The sequence below is a fragment of the Girardinichthys multiradiatus genome, chromosome 1 (genome assembly GCF_021462225.1).
Source record: "Girardinichthys multiradiatus isolate DD_20200921_A chromosome 1, DD_fGirMul_XY1, whole genome shotgun sequence".
NCBI classification, from domain to species: domain Eukaryota; kingdom Metazoa; phylum Chordata; class Actinopteri; order Cyprinodontiformes; family Goodeidae; genus Girardinichthys; species Girardinichthys multiradiatus.
In genome coordinates, this window is record NC_061794.1 from 41,676,681 (window position 1) to 41,694,190 (window position 17,510).

At 40.0% G+C, this 17,510-nt stretch overlaps 1 protein-coding gene across 2 annotated transcripts in view; it reads left to right on the forward strand.

Annotated features, from left to right (window-relative positions):
- Window positions 1-5,168: 5,168 nt before the first annotated feature.
- Window positions 5,169-17,510, forward strand: part of acap3a (ArfGAP with coiled-coil, ankyrin repeat and PH domains 3a) — a 70,033-nt gene continuing 57,691 nt past the window's right edge. For both annotated transcript variants that reach the window (XM_047361751.1, XM_047361761.1), the window contains exon 1: window positions 5,169-5,384. In XM_047361751.1, the coding sequence (XP_047217707.1) occupies window positions 5,338-5,384 (47 nt within the window). In that variant the 5' untranslated portion in view covers window positions 5,169-5,337. The remainder of the gene's footprint in view (window positions 5,385-17,510) is intronic.

Genomic DNA, 17,510 nt, shown 5'->3' on the forward strand with positions numbered 1-17,510 from the left:
TAAAATGACAAACTTTATTTTAGACATGAATTTATTGTGTGTTGATATGACGTACCAGCCATTGTTTTTGATAGCAGTAGCATTGTGCCATCTGCTTATGTCAGTGCTGTGTGCTCGCTTTTAGCTCCTTGAGCTTTTAGCTCCCTGACTCCTGTCATCTGCAGAAATACTCAGATGATTCTACAGTCGTGGGGTGGATCAGAAATGGGCAAGAAGCTGAGCACAGGGAGCTGGTGGACCGCTTTGTGGCATGATGTGGAAACAATTATCTCATCTTGAATGTAAATAAAACAAAGGAGAAGATTGTAGATTTTAAGAGTAACAGGAATAGGTCAGACACTATTTCCATCAAGGGAGTAAAGGTGGAGGTGGTGGAGGATGATAAATACCTCGGTGTTCACCTGGACAACTGACTGCAGTGGAGATGCAACTGTGAAGCCGTCTAAAAGAAGGGACAGAGCAGACTGTACTTCTTGAGGAAGCTTAGGTCCTTCAGCATTTGCAGCAAGATGCTGCAGATCTTCTATAAGTCTGTTGTGGAGAGTGTGATCTCTTCTGTCATCATCTGCTGGGGAAGCAGCATCAGAGCCAGGGACTTAAAAAAAGCTCAACAAGCTGATAAAAAAGGCTGGCTCTGTTCTGGGGACTCCTCTGGAACCTCTGGAGATTATTGTACAAAGATGGATTCTTCATAAAATGAAGAACATTATGGAAACCCTGAGCACCCTCTTCATGAGACTGTCCTACAACAACAACAACAGTGTCTTCAGTCAGAGGTTTCTTCAGATTTGCTGTAAAACAGATCACTACAGGAAATCCTTCCTGCCCACAGAATCAGCATCTACAACGGCTCTTTGAAGAAACCTTCATAATATGAGCTACAACATTTATTTTCCCTTTGGGATTAAGTGTTGTTGAATTTAATTTGAATTGAATTACATAAACAGTTCTTCATAGTTTTTGTCATTTTTTGACTTGTTTCTGCACCGCTAGAAAATTGGATTTCTGCTATCAAACCACAAAAATGGCTGACAGGTTAGAATGGAGTGCTCTTTGACCTTGAGGGGGGAAGGGTTTTGTGTTTCTCAACAGCATTTACCGAAACTGCACCAAAACAAGTTACTTTCAGATGCACCTCAGAAAAGGGATAAAAGAGGGGCCTGTGGAGCTACAATAACAAGAAATTCAGACCAAAGCATTGTAGTTTCACTTTATACAGACCACAGCAAAATGATTTAAGTGTGAAAAGGAAGGATTAAAAAACATGATATGTTCCCTTTAAGTACCACTAATACAAATATTAATGTGTGAATGAGTGATAGCTGCATGCTCCGTTTGACCGCAGCGCGAACAGAGCGAGCTGTGTTGTAAACACATGAGAATTAATGGTGGCTACCATCTTAGCATTAGCAGAGCTTTAACTTTAGCATTGGTGGCTGGGAAAATGGAGACACAATATACCATGCTTATAAGGACTAAGCGGTTAGTGTTAGGAGAGGAAGGGAAAACACCGATAAAATGGAGCAAGCTAACATTACGAGAACATCAGTGTTTAAACCACTCATTAACACAAAGATTGTTGCAATTTTAAAGTACAACCTAAAACACAATTTGTAGCATCAGGCTCAAGGGCCTAATTCACTCAAACAGTTAAGCACCACAAGTAAAGCAAAACACAATGAAATAAACAATATTTAAATTGTTTTATCCTAAACCAGTTTTCTTTGCCCAGACACAACCTCTTCCTGTGAACCATTCTGATGAATAGGAGAGCAGGTTGAGCTCAGCAGGTCAGATGAACAGAAAAACAACCCTCAAACAGCCAGGTGCAGGCAGCTAGTCCTGTTTACAGTCACCAGATACAAAAACTTGACACAGTAATTTCATTTGGATACAACGTTTTTTCAAAGTTGCAGTCTTTACTTGGCCAGAGAGATCAAGACACTGACCCACGTGTCCCCCCAGTGCAACCTATGGAGGCTGCGAGCAAAGAGAAAGTAATGTATGCATTTTATAGCTCTACTATGTCATGGGTCAGCTGGTAAACTCCCCTTTCCTGGGAGGTGTCATAAAACTGCATTCTGGGATTAAGAGTTTTTACCAGTCTCCTTTGTTATCTATGTGAAGTTCAGTCCTTGTTTCATCCCATGGCTGGGCCCAACTACATGCTCACAGCATACAGACATGAAGCATACTGTCTACATATATGTGTATGTACACCTTTTTTTAGGGCAGGTTGGAATAGTGAAAATCTGATTATTTTGTTTCACAGTAGAGCAACTGATTACTGTGGCTGTATGGTGTTCATCAGAGAACATTTTGGGAACTCCGGTATTGTATTCCTTTTCTCTACAGAGCATGCCTCCACCTCTACCTGCTCCTCACTCCTATCATAGATCACAATGTCATCTGCAAACATCACAATCTATCTCAGACTCCTGCCTGACTTTTTCTGTCAACCTGTCCAAACCCACTGCAGCTAGTATTAAAATGCCTTTGAGCTTTTTATTAAAGAAGACATTCTGTCACAGATAAATCTAATACATAACTTGAATTTCGAGAATTTATCTGAGAAAATTGCTAACAGTCAAACGTTACAGGAAGACGTTAATGTCTTTTTTTTTTTCAGAAATATGAGACATCCATATAATGCTGTTGGAACTTGAAAATGGCCAATTTATAGTTAATCCATTAGTATTCTCAGGAAGGTTTTGTTGAAAAGAAACCCAACTATAACTTTGTTTTCAAAAGAAACAAACATAGGTCCCTAAAGTCAGGGAACATTTTTATCTAGAGAGGTATTTTGTTCAAAATTTGTGATGTTTGGCATTACAGGGCAAGTGCTTGTAAATGACTCAATGTAAACTATAGTGGGTAACATAAAGTTTATTGCATAGTTTAAAATAACTGTGGGTACCAGATACAGTAGTTTTATGTGCAATTTCAAGTGCCAAAGGATAAAAAACAGAACACTGCAAAATTTGTCTTCAAGAGAACACCAAAATCCTTATGTTTTTTCTTAATGCCATGGATATGACAAAGTCCAAGCAATGTTAGAGGATGGGTCAAGCTAATTCATATATTAATATATAAGTAAAAAATAAACGCCATTTTTATTCCCCGTAAAATTTGAGTCTGAACAAAACTTATTTGTTTCCTATTAAAGTCCTGTTATTCATGTGAAATATGTTTGTGCAAATGGAAGCCAATGGTCACGAAAAATCTGCCTGAAAATCTATGAAATAATTTCCATTCATGACCTCTAACCGAGGCAGGAAGGAAGAATGACGCCATTGACAACTGTAGTGAAATCCCAAGCTCCTGCTCTTCCTCCTGGCTTTCCTATTTCCTGTTAAATAAAGATAAGTGTTCTAGGGAAAATTATTCACTGTGACATCATTGACCAGCTGCATGGGAAAATACAGAGGGAAGAATAGTTCATATGAAGTGCTCTATGACCTGGAGCCAGTTAGTAGAGAAAATAGGTTTTTGCTTATAGGACAGTAAAACATGATGATATGAGCAAAATGCTTTACAGTTTATTGTAGATATTAAATAACTGCAAAAACAGTCAATTGTGTATTTACTGTCTGAAATGGGGCGATAAATAAAAATTGTTATTATTCAAATGAGTTTGACGTCAGTGTACCACAATGTTGCTTTCAAATGCCATTCGAAATCTTAATACTCAGAATATGTGTGCCCATTAAATTTTTGGCAAGAAGTGTAAATCCCGTTTATTTTTCAGTCATAGCTAGATTCCCATTTGGAGATTACAGGTTTATGAAAATACTTTTTGCCAAACGTATTTGTCTTTCGTTTTTACATGTAGATGAACATTAATGACACCCAATTCAATTCAGTTTATTTATATAGCGCCAGTTCACAACACATGTTGTCTCAAGGCACTTCACAACAGTCAGGTACATACATTCCAATTAGTCCTAACAATTGAACAGTGCAGTCAGAGTTAGTTATTTATTCAAATTGGATAAAAAGTTTTTCTGTCTAAGGAAACCCAGCAGATTGCATCCAGCCAGTGACTTGCAGCATTCACTCCTCCCGGATGAGCATGTAGAGACAGTGGACAGTCACTGGCGTTGACTTTGCAGCAATCCCTCACACTGAGCATGCATGTAGCGACAGTGGAGAGGAAAAACTCCCTTTTAACAGGAAGAAACCTCCAGCAGAACCAGGCTCAGTGTGAGCGGCCATCTGCCACGACCAACTGGGGGTTTGAGAGAACAGAGCCGAGACACAAAAAGAACACAGAAGCACTGATCCAGGAGTACTTTCTATGGGAAGGAAAAGTAAATGTTAATGGATGTAGCTCCTTTAGTCGTTTCATCTAGAAAGAAAGAACAGATCAACTCTGAGCCAGTTTTCAAGGTTAGAGTCTGAAAGAGAGCACATAGAGTTAGTTACAGTAAAAGCTCAGTCAATTTCCATGTCTAGGAGAGAGAAAGGGTTAAACACTAAAAGACAGGGCTATGCGGATCATCGGATCATCGGTAGAGGGTGAGCATTAAGTTGTTGCCAGCAGAAGCTCGGACAATTCCCCTCTCCAGAAAGGTGTCACAGGTAGACCAGTTGTAGCTTCTAGGAAGAGAAAAGAGAAAGACCAAAGTTAAAAGCTGAAATAACAGCAAATAATGCAAAATTGGAGAGTAGTGTGAGAATGTAGCAAAGAAGGTGAAAGTGGGTTTAATTAGATTATTCTTAATCTTTAAGGTCCAATTTGCTGATGGACTCACCGTTGCCAACAATAGCAACTTTAACTATTCTGTAAACATCATTTACAAGGCTTAGGAGTGTGTTCACAGTTAGACGAGAAAACCAGAGTTGCTCTAATTCATCCCAAATGTGTTCAAAAAGATTGAGGTCAGGACTCTGTGCAGGCCAGTCAAGTTTCTCCACACCAAACTTCATACACCTGCAGCCATGGAAGTAATTACCTCGGATATCAGAATTCTGTCTGTCTGATTATAAATTAATTTAATATTTTGTTCACTTTTATTTGTACATATTAACTTGTATGTACTTGTACCGCCCGCCATTATTTCCGTTACAACGTATGCCACCTTAGTCAAATTAGCGTTTTCTTGTTGAGTTTTGAGATAGACGTTGTGAAATCCGAGTTGAACGTGAAGGCAGCAGAGGGTCCTGTAGTGAGTGGGGCGGCTTCGGGTCGTCGGAGCGGCGCTCAGTGAGTAAACCGCTGCTGAAGGGGCAGGAGTCAGAGGATTGCTGTCTGTCGGATACTTAGCATCTAAGTACTCTAACCCACTCAGGAAATGAACTCCGAGTTTTAAATCGCGTGGAAACTTCAAATCCAAGATGACGGTTGATTTTGACGACTGTATCAAGGATTCTCCCCGGTTTAGGTAAGAACAGAGAAAAAACGCGCCAGGCCAATTATGTTAAAATGTTGAACGCTTCAGTCTGGTCTGCATGACAGACCTCCTCAGACCCTCACATGGGTCCGCTGTGAGCGACTAAAAGCTCGGACAAACGGCTCGATTGGGGATCGGAAACATGTGGTCAATTTAATGGAGCAGGACAATTAGGATTGTTAGGATCAGCGCCTCTGTGTTATTGATGGGCAGTCACATGTTCTGAACATGAGACTCTTTAATTCAGTTCAGTTAAAGATGACTGACTGTCTGTCTGATTATGCAGGTAATAATGGCTTGATGTTTATCTTTTTAATTGGCTCATGTGATCAACCAGAGAGGGACTGCTTTCTGTCAGCTGATTTCTTATTTTAGCTCTGGCCAAAACACTCATAGGGTGTAACTGAAGATTTCCACATAGACTGTGCTAAGCGTCCAAGTGGCTACAAATCAAAGTTTACACAAGGAGGAAAGGAATTTTCTAAACCCACTTCTAGACCTGGTTGTCTGATCCCACAGTGAGAACCTGTTTGTCCTGCATCCTTTCATTCACAGAAAAGGAAAAACAGTGAGGGGCCAAAAAATTGTTATTAATTTTTAAAATAAAATTGCAAAGAAAAATCATTTTTACCTGCTCAACAATAAACACATTGTTTTACGTATTTTTTTTTAAATTTTTTTAAAAAAAGGGTTCTGTAAATAATTGTAGATCCAAAACAAATACATACAAAATTGGTCAGAGGGCCACTGGTTGGCCCCTCGGCCACTCCTGTTCTACTGATTTGAGAAAATCCATTTAAATCCTGGTAGAAAGAAAATGCTACTCTAAAGTTGTGCTCTTAAGTTGCTCAACAAATAAAACCAAGAGTAAATAAAACTGGGACTGACTGCATAGATCAAACCCGACCTGAAGAACATGACGCTGAGTCCAAGTATCTTGGAGTCACGTTCACAAATGATGGTAGGGATGTCTATGTCCTGGTCCTCACCTGTGGTCATGGGATGTGGATCAAGGCCAAAAGAACGTGAACCTCGATACAAGAGGCCAAAGTAACCTAATGCTGTAGGGTGACTGTCAAAGATAAGGTCAGGAGTTTGGAGTAGAATCAATGCTCCTCTAAATCTTATCAGGATGCGTCTTGTGCACCTCTTTTTGGATGTTTTCTGGGCATGTCCTACTGGGTGGAGACACTGGGACTGACCCTTCTCATCCTAGTGTCTCTGCGAATCAATCTCGAATAAGTGCAATATAATAGATGGCCTCAAACAAAAATAATCTGCTGCTTGAAAAGGGAAAAGAAGGGAAATGGCGCAGATTTTCCTCCAGAGCTCCCAGGTGATCATCATGGAGTTAAAAGAATTACCAGTATGAATCCATCCATTGTCGACCTGGTTGAAGGAGATATAAATGAAGTTGTCCATTTAGAGCGAAATAAACAGAAATGTGCAAATGAAAAGAAATGTTAAGACAGGTACATTTTAATTCAAATTTTACATTTTTGAAATTAAAAATAAAGTCCCACTTACTTACAATACTGAACAGGAAGGACAGTAAGATAAAAAATAAGACTTTAAATTTGCAGTAACTAAAAATATAACATTTATGAAGGAATACTTGAATCCAGACTTGGGGAACATTTCTTTGCTTCCCAACAGAGCACATGTTTCCTGCTGCAGATAAAGCCTCTGCTTGGAAATCAAAGACTTCTACACTTGGCAGCAGCACCTTCATCGCGGCCCACTGCAGCTGGAGAGAGCCGTGTCACCCAACCGCCGCTTTCATTGTTCCACATGTTCAGCAGTGCAGCAAAGGCTGTGCATGCTCAGGAGATGCCTGACATGTTTAAATCTCTGAGATCATTTGGTGTGTCTGTGTCCTCAATGGGTGGATCGAGTTGTCTCTTATCTGGAAATGTGGAGTGAAAATCACTCTCCTCCTCCTCCTTAAATGTTGTGCAGATTTCTAATACTACCCTGCCTGTCAAGGAGATATGTTCTCATGTGTGAACTTTATCCTCTACCTAACAGAAAGTTAAGAGCCTTTTATCTGTAGCCCGGGATGTTTAAGCGACCTGAAGAGATGCTGAAAGAGACAAAGTAAATGCACGTCCAGGCAGCCGCTGAAGCCTGAATGAAACAAGGTTTTCAAACGGCTGCGTTGTGGAGCTAAAGGCAGTGCTACAGCAGGCGGTGTTTTGTAACAGGCCTGGAGGTGGATAGTTGGAAAGACGCAGGTAAAAAAAATCTGGGGTTTTTCACCGTTGGGATTGACACACTGCCGTTTCCCACGCATGTTAGAAATCAGGTCTGTGCAGTTATTTCTGACAGGCAGCTTCTCTGTTTGCCAGCTGGAGCTTAGAGCACCTTCTACAGCAGACCTGCTTTTCTTTAGGCAACATGTAGGGATCCTTACAACCCATCTCATGAATGACTGTCGAAGAATTTATTCAGTTAAACTAAAATATATATCATTAACACCGAAAATGATCACGTGTCAAATAGAATGGTCAAAACTGACAGAAGGGTTGCCTGCGTGAAAGGTAAGCTTTACTGAGTCTCCCAGGCAGGGAAGTGAAAGGAGACGGTGCACAGGCTTCCAAATGATAACTTGATTTTATTTAATATCATTTTGTCCCCTTGTTTTCTGACGGGATTCTCATTGTTCGCTTCAGTTTCCATTGATGAGAGCTTAAAAACGCAGAACACGATCATAAAAGGAGTACAGGAATATTTTATTAGTTCACCTTCTAAATCATTGCACCAGTTTTATGGATCCTTTGAGAAAAAATAGAGAAGTTTTGTGACTGACGTACAATTTCCCTCTTTTTTTTCTCATAAAACCTTCTGATCTGTTTCAGTTCCTATTGTTTATTAGGATCTATACTAGCATAAGTACAGACATGCATCTCCAAAACTTAATTTGGTTATTTTTAATTTCTACATCAAAACTTACACACTCCATGTTGTAAGGTTTGCATGTATAAAATTGCTATGTTTAGATATAAATGCACAATATATGCAAAGGGTAATACTGTTTCTTTGTTATTCATTTTGCATTTTTGTTGCAAATGCAAAATGTGATCGTCAATGTTGATCCAGGACTGCTTCATTAAAGCTTAAACTGATACAAGCTAGTTGTTTGTTCTGGACTTTGATTCTGAATCTGAACCTTTTCTGCTTCCTTTTTTTCTGGTTTATTGTAACAGCATTAAATATATTTCCTTCCTTAGAAAATACTTCCTCTTTATATCAGGAGCAGAAAGAGCACTGCAGTGGGTGTTTGAGAGATTTTGCACTATAAAACAGGCTAAAAACAGACAAAATGATTTAGCATCTTTTGCATCTTACATTAGCACTAAGCATTACTAACTGCATATTCCCTAAAGAATGTGGAGCCTTAGCCTAACTCTGAGACTACTGATGGCGGCTACAGGCCAATTGACCTCAGCACCTAATCGTTTAAATGTCCGCAAGGTGAGTGATGAATTCAGGTCCTGTGGCAGATGCGTCCTCGAAACAAGGAAAACTGGTAAAATACAAAACGTTGAAGCAGCAACAGGACAAAGTCAAACTCTGGCCGTCTGCTGTAGCAGCCTAAATGAACAACTGAAATGCTTTGTTTCCCCTTGAATGGCGCTCTCTGATTTCATTATCAATGCTGCTGATGATGAAAATGTCGTGATTTGACTTAACTTCCCTCGGTAACAGCCTCCACACTGAGGAGTGTTGTGATTAGCAGAACACTGGTCCATCACTAGATAGGGTGGGTCAAGCTGAAAATCGTCAGTTTGGTCACTAGCCTATTTTTTTGGTGAAGTTCTAAATTGTATCTGGAGATGCACAGATCAGGTTCTCACTGGCTAATACCGATTTTTAATTTTCCTTGTTAATTTATCTGTGCTGGTGTCTGCTGATTGCACTGCTGAACACACTCCTGGGTTTGTGTTTAATCTGGCACGACGCTGGCAACAGGCAGCTGTTTTCTCTGTGTAAACATGCTAAATTAAAGGTCACACTCCTTGGGGAAGATATAAACATTAGGTCTAATTCATCTCAACCTCTTCTTATAATTATAACTTTTCCCAACCTGCTTCAAACCCAGATCTTCTGAACGCTGAGCTCCAGGGATATTTCATTCTGGCGGGAGTTTCAGCCTCTGTTCTGGACAATTCCCACTGAGCTTCCCATCCTTCAGCTGAATATAAGTATTGTCCAGTGAGTTGGTAACTTCCGCTGGGAGACACACTCTTCTCTGTGTTTAAATAGCCCAAGGCAGTGAGTCTTCTAATGTGGGGGCAGAGAACTGAGATGATGCCGCCGTCATGATGAAGGGCTTCACATTGAGTCTCAGAGCAGAGCGGTCCATCTGGCGGGGAATCCAAGGCCAGTGACCTGTGGCGCTCGCTGTGTTTGAATCCTCAGTTTCTGTGAGAAAAGCCGCTGGACGGATGAATTCTTGGCATAAATTCAGATTACAGGCTGAATGAAGGTTGCATATTTTAGATGGTTAGAATAAAAAGCATGCTAAGTAATCAGTCCAGTACGTGAGACTTGTTGAGATGGAGTTCGATAAGAAATAAGGTTGAGGTGAAATATGTAATCTGTGGGTTTTCACATTTCAGGACTGATTTGAATTGAACACAAAGCAGATTCCTCGCTGTCATTTAAATAATGAAAGTTGCGTGAAAGTTAACGGCATTATTTAATCTTAAGCAGCAGTATATTAAATTAGTGTTTTCTGTATGACTCTTTATGATCATTTTTACAACATTGCATCATCTCCATCAGCTCACCTAATGTCCCATCATTTGAATCAGGTTGTGGTCTGGACTTTAAGTGGGTCAGTGCAAAACTTTGATTCATTCATTGTTTTTCCGCCATTCTGTTGCAGATCTGTGTCTGGGTTTGGGATGCTTGTCGTGTTCATGACTAAGTTTGGGACAATCTTCATCTGACAGATGGCCTCACATTTGACTTTCTAATGCTTTGATGTAGAGAGTATTTCATGGTTGACTGTAAATTACCTGGTCCTGTGGCTGCAAAACGCCCCAGTCATCAACCCTCCACCTCTATGCTTCACAGTTAATATGCTTTGTTCGGTTTTCTTCAAAGAAAACAGTTTATTATCACCAAACATCTTGACTTTGGTCTTTTGTGCCCAAAATATCTTTCTCCTGAGGTCTTGTTGTTTGTTCAGACACAACTGAAGTTGTGCTACCATTTTCTTTTTATGGAGAACAGGCTTTCTCCAAAGGATCCAAGCAAGCTTTTGTTGTTCATCATTTTTCTAAGTTTAACTTTAAGCTTTCTAGATTGATGGACAGCAACAAATGCTTCTCTAATGCCATTGCTGATTGCTTTCCTGCCTGGCATTGCTATATGCTCCAGCAAACTGCTAAAAGGTAAACACTTAAAGAAGACATCTGAAGCTGTCATATTAAGTTGTATTTTTAGTTTCTTTCCTTCTGACTGCCGTCTGATTGTGATGAAGGCTCTATGTAAAGGGTACCAGTACATTTTCAAACACATGCTTTTCTATCACATTCTGCTGTACCCAGTTTTGCTGAGTTCTCCAGAACATGTGAGACATGGAGTCAATGGGCTGCATCAGGTTCACCTCAGGTTGAAGTTCAGCTCATCATCATTGTGTTTCTTGTAATCGTGGAGGACCTGCGTCTCCAGCTGCAGGAGTCTGGATGGGATTTTTACAAGGAGATCTTGTTATTTCTGCTCTAGTTCAGACTGACCTCCTTCTAACTTAAATCTGTGTCAGTGGGTTCTGTTCAGCCAAGGGTGCTTTACCCTCGACTGTGACTCCACCCAGTTAAGAGTTGAAGATTCATCATTATTACATCCGATGAAATAAGTTGCCTTTTAATAATTTTATGTGGAGGCATTCGTTAAGCAAAAATTCCCACCGCGTCTCTTGTTTTACACAACATTTTATTATTAAGTCAGAAATCAGAATAATGATCAGCATGTTTGGCATAAATTTAACGAACAGTAAAAATGTGTCAGTTTAGCGATGATTTTAGCTTTCCGCCTTTAGCAGAGAAAACGGCTTTAATCTGTCACAAAGCAGATCTTATCTGGCACACTTTCTGTCTTCTGGGAAATTTCACAAAAGCAGCCAAGGCTTTTGGTGAGGAAAGGAAAACTTACTATCCAGAACCAAGAAGTGGTGATCGAAGTGGTTCTCTCTGGTTCTGTTTGGTTCAGTAGGGCTCAGAGGAGCTTTTTAATGACAGGACGTAGATGAAGATTGTTGAGTAACAGCGGCTATAACTTTTAAGCTTCTCCCCATCAAAAAATACAATTCCTGGAGGTGTTTAACAGAATTTCCATTAGGGTCCTAAAACGCACCAAGGAGTCTTAAATATGTCCAGAAATTTTATACTAGGCATAAGGCATTTGGTAATAAGGCTAATAAAGAACCGAATAACTGTTGAGGCAATCAGACAGACAGGAAGGATCTCCTGTAGCAGTCACTATTACAGCAGATCTGGAAAAGGCTCTGACCAAAGACATGCTGTTGTTGTTTGACAATCTGATGAAGAGGATGCTGAGGGTTGTCTGTAATGTTCTTCATTTTATGAAGTATCTTTCTTTGCACTCTCCTGAGGTTCCAGAGCAGTCCCCAGAAAAGAACCTGCCTTCTCTATCAGCTTGTTGAGTTTTTAAATCAGACTCTGATGCTGGGACCCCAACAGATGATGGCAGAAGAACTTGCACTCTCCACAGCAGAGCTATTGAAGATATGCAGCATCTTGCTGCAAACACTGAAAGACAGAAGCTTCTTAAGAAGTACAATCTCACCACCTCCATTTCTTCTCCCATGATGAAAATAATACTTACGTGGAAGTAAAAAGTATGGTGCAGTAAAATTTCTAGATATATACACTGCTCAAAAAATAAATGGAACACTCAAATAACACCTCCTAGATGTGAATGAATGAAATATTCTCATTGAATACTTTATTCTGTACAAAGTTGAATGTGCTGACAACAAAATCACACAAAAATCATCAATGGAAATCACATTTATTAACCAATGGAGGCCTGGATTTGGAGTCACACACAAAATTAAAGTGGAAAAACACACTACAGGCTGATCCAACTTTGATGTAATGTCCTTAAAACAAGTCAAAATGAGGCTCAGTATTGTGTGTGGTCTCCACATGCCTGTATGACCTTCCTACAACGCCTGGGCATGCTCCTGATGAGACGGCGGATGGTCTCCTGGGGGATCATGCGGCCCTCCAAAGAAATGCCACCCCGCACCATTACTGACCCACTGCCAAACCGGTCATGCTGAAGGATGTTACAGGCAGCAGATCGCTCTCCACGGTGTCTCCAAACTGTCACGTCTGTCACATGTCCTCCGACGGCCTCCTCCACGTCTCCTGGTGTACTGGCCTGTCTCCTGTTAGCGCCTCCAGGCTCTGGACATTACGCTGACAGACACAGCAATCCTTCTTGCCACAGCTCGGATTGATGTGCCATCCTGGATGAGCTGCACTACCTGAGCCACTTGTGTGGGTTGTAGAGTCCGTCTCATGCTACCACGAGTGTGAAAACACCACCAACATTCAAAATGACCAAAACATCAGCCAGAAAGCATAAGTACTGAGAAGTGGTCTGTGGTCCCTCCTGCAGAACCACTCCTTTATTGAATGTCTTGCTAATTGCCAAAGATTTCCCCCTGTTGTCTATTTTATTTGCACAACAACGTGAAATTGATTGTCAATCAGTGTTGCTTCCTAAGTGGACAGTTTGATTTCACAGAAGTTTGATTTACTTGGAGTTATATTATGTTGTTCCCTTTATTTTTTTGAGCAGTGTATATTTTCAAATATCTATATCTGTAGTCCTGGCTGAGGAATTTGGGCATTCCACTGTGATAAAACCACAAGGCCAAGGATGGCAGCTAATGACCCAGTTTAATGAACTTTATTATAGAACATTCTAGCTTCCCGTGAAGAGATCAGCTCCTGAAACTGGCTTGTTTTACTTTGTTTAGGCAACTAAAATAAAAACTCTTGTACCCTTATCTACTACCTGCTCTGTCATCAGAGGTGAACGTATGTTAAAGGAGGTTTGGCTTGAAAACAAGGATTTCAATAGTAGTTACTAACCAGTTGGGCACTTTCCAGCATGCCAATCGTAGTTTTAAAACAGCCTTACTTTAATAAAAGGGATAGGTGGAACTCCTTTTAGCTTCCATGCCAGGACTTGGCATCTTTTTCAGGACCTGAAACGGCCAAATTTGTCCTTTTTAACTTTCCTTTGGTCAGCTGATTGGCAGTGTGCAGCTACAGTGTTTGGAGAATGTTGGACTCCTTGGAAAATCTCAGGTCCCTCCAGCGCTGGCTCTGGCACCTCATTAAAAAGGACTTTAAATCGTAGGAACGGCATGACGGAAAATGTTTCCAGTTTGGAAACTGTAAATGCTTAAAAGCTTGATATGCAGTGATACTGGAAATCAAACCCTGTCTGAATGAAAGTAAATGTACTGAAGTTTTTTTAACCTAAATAATCTGGATCTGGAAGGTAAAATCATACTGATCATAAAACAAGATCCTATAAATGATTGATGTTCTGTAATGTGCACTTCTAGTGGCTGTTATTCTTGTGTTCAGGTTAAATCTTTGCAAAAGCTCTGGGAATAATCTGCCTTTTTTCCTGCTTGGTAATGATGCCGGAAGCTCAGTGGGCTTATTGTCGGGCTTTTCTAGCATCTTTGAACTCATTGAACTGCAGGTAATGAAAGTGACAGGCATGAGGTCAGCACAGAGCATGTGAGCGGCAACGTGTCTTAATCAGGGATTGGCCTACATTTGCTTGCTCAGTCCTGTGCATGATAAGGTGCACCACCTGGAGGCTGAACACCTAGCTGTCCTCCTGTAAAAGAGTGGAAACCGATTTAGTGATCCCTAAAACAGTGTGGCTTCTTGATTACAATGTTGCTGCTCTCCCGCCATGCAGCAAACACGGGATCGGGGCTAAATACCAGTTTAGAGGAAATGGATTTTCCTATTTACAGCCTATAAACTGAATAGACTGCAAACCATAAGGGCTAAGCTGGACTAAAATCTGTCTGTCAGAATGATGGCAGATGAAATATGTGATTTTTCCAAAATTACTAACGAGTCTGCATTTAATCTATTTGAAACAGGGAGAACTCAATTGTTTTCCTGAAGTCACAAAATCTGGGAAGCTGAATCAGGTTTTGCAAAGAGATGCAACTGCAGAAATCCCAAATCATAAGTATTTTCTGGAAAATATAGGGAAGATATTAGTACGGTGTACTTCTTTTTTTCTTATATGTCTTAACATTTAATTAGAGAAGCTGCCGATATTGGCCTGAATTTGTATATCGGTACATCCCTATTAATAATAACCTTCATTTAATGATCACCTCTGGAAAAGTAAAAAATATAAATGTTTTATAATATATAATATAAAATTAAATTAATAAATTAACAGTTATTAAAAAAAGGTGAGAAAAGTTAATAAAATTCAAAAAAATACAAAGCTCATTTCAAAATGAAAACTAACCACTTAGTGATAATGTGTTCACAGACGGAGGAATATAAAATTAGATATTTGAATGTTGGATTATATGTTAGGATGAAAAATGTCCAGTTCATCTGCTGAGTAATCACTTCACCTGTAATTAGAATTTTCCAAATTGTTTAGCAAACTACTAATAATTAATTTTATGTAGAGTTTTAACAGGTAAATATGTGGCCCCAATAAGGTTAAAATCATCTGTACTGGGTTAAATTAAAGTATGTCTATTTATTTGTCCTGTATCCCTGAAGCCTGCTGATTTGTCACTGAAAATGAACCTCTGTTAAAACGGCCTTTAGATTCAGAGATGATGTCACCCTTCTGTGTTGATTTTGCGTAGAAGGAGGCGCGCTTCCCTGCTCTGGCTGTCCTGATCCTTTCACTTGCATGAATAGGAAGACGTTTTGCAGACGGGGCACACAAAGATCCATGGAAAAAACTTGGTTCTACAGTCTTGTCTTGGACATCTAGAGGGTTGGGGCTTTGCATTGGCTGCTTGCCAGTGTGAAACCACAAACAGTTTATTGAATGTATAAGTATCTAATAGCCAAATCTCACAGCTTCCACTCATTCAAGTGTCTTTTAGATTAGTTGGCTGGTATTGCCAGAGCTTGCACTGAAGCAGCTCTGAATCAGCTCTTGAGGCCTAAATAATGAAGATGTTGGAGCAAATGTACATTAGTATTCCTGGCACTGATCATGGTGGAAGAGAACAGCAGTGACCTGTGTGAGGACTGCACAGTCTTAGAGTTTTTTCCAGCCTTTGGTCTCACTTCAAAGTGGGGCTGAAGAAAATCCCTCTGAAATGAATTTAAGTTTTTCCTGCAGATTGGATTATGGTAATGGAAGCTGAACATATGATTTCAATTTTTTGACCAGATATCCAATGTTTTTCAGTATTCATGGCTGAAAATGTACTTTTCTTCTAATACATGGGAGAATGCTGCCAATTAGGTCTGGACTCGTTAGATTATGTGTTTCAACAAGTCCAGGTTTTTGTTTAAATAAACCCCAAGTTTAAAGAAGTTGCTGAATCTCCTTTTATAAACCAGGATATTATTCTTTTTATTAGTTGCCTCCTCAAAGCAAAGCATAGAAGTGAAGAAAATTAATTCAATAAACCAGGAGGTGAACACAGATTTTCACCTTTTTGTAACTATATAAATATACAGCTTGATGATCATAACTAATAAAACATTAAGTTATTAACATTTTTTATAGCTCTCATAAAGTAACTTGGTTTATAATTTCAGCTTTTTAAGTGGCAGTAAATATTTTCCTATATTCTATTGGGGAATGAAAAGAAAATCAGACACACCTTGTAAGAAAATCTTTTACTTATTAGTTTCTCATGCCTGTTATGTTTCATCTGACTTCATTTTAAGAGATGTTACAAATTACACGTTTATTTTACTGAGAAAATACTCAGTTGAATAGACTAGTTTCAGGTTTGATAAGTTGTCAGACCCAAAAGGGTAGTGGGTCTTCCCACCCAACCCTCTGCCTTGATTGTTTCTGGTTTTTCATTTTAAAATGCTCCTTTTTTATACATTCAAATGTGATTTTTTTTTCTCCCCCCAGGCTTTTGTTAGAGATTATGAGAGATTAGTGGTCGATTTTCCGATCTCTGGTTTCCCTCAGTAAGAACCCTTACGCAGAAGAACGTTTATGTTAGTTACCTCATAGCTCTTAATGACGTTGCGTTCATTTTCCAACTGGCTCTATCAATGGGGAAGTGTGGACGAGCTTTAAACCTTCCAGTTTCGGTCACCAGCTGATTTCCAACTGCCTCTCTAATTGTTGCCCAGATTTCTCAACTTTTCTCTGCATCACTTCTGAATTTTGGCCCATATTTTAGTTATTTCTTTAAACCAAACTTTACAACCTGTGCTGTTTGTCAAACGCTAACCCTCTCGTGGAAAACAGCATATGTGAGGTGCAGTTTTCCCAGTTTGGCTCTGTGCCATTCATCCTCAGAGTCACGTAAAGGAGACACGGTAACCTGTGTTTGCCCTCACACTTTGTGAACTTTGATGCTTCGCAGCATGCTGAATCTGGGTTAGAACTGACTAATAGAAAGTTATGACTACCAGGTTTCTTTGTTTAGTATCATATATGGGAAATGACTCCCCTGACGACTAAGCTGCTTGGAAAGCCTCTGCCTTTAAGCGAATATGGTTGGGTATTCCACTGGTATCACCTTTTGGATCAGGAAATGGGACAAAAAGTTATGGATAGGAGTTGAGATTTCATCTCCACAGCTGTGGCCCTTCGTGGCCACCTGGGGAATAAAGAATGACTTTATGTCCAGCCACTGAGTCTCCATCTCTGCTCAGACTGAGCATCTGTTTCTGATTACTCCCATTGTGCTCGGTCCCTGGCCTCACACTCTCCCTGTCTCTTCTCCTTTTCCCTCTTTCTTGCACTCCTCTGGGTGTGCGGGGGCAGATTTCTGGTCGTTGTTGGGCCAGAACTGCGTCTAGGGATGGGCCAGGAAGTGTTACTTTGCTCCAATATTGAAAGCAGATTCGTACTAAAGAGTTG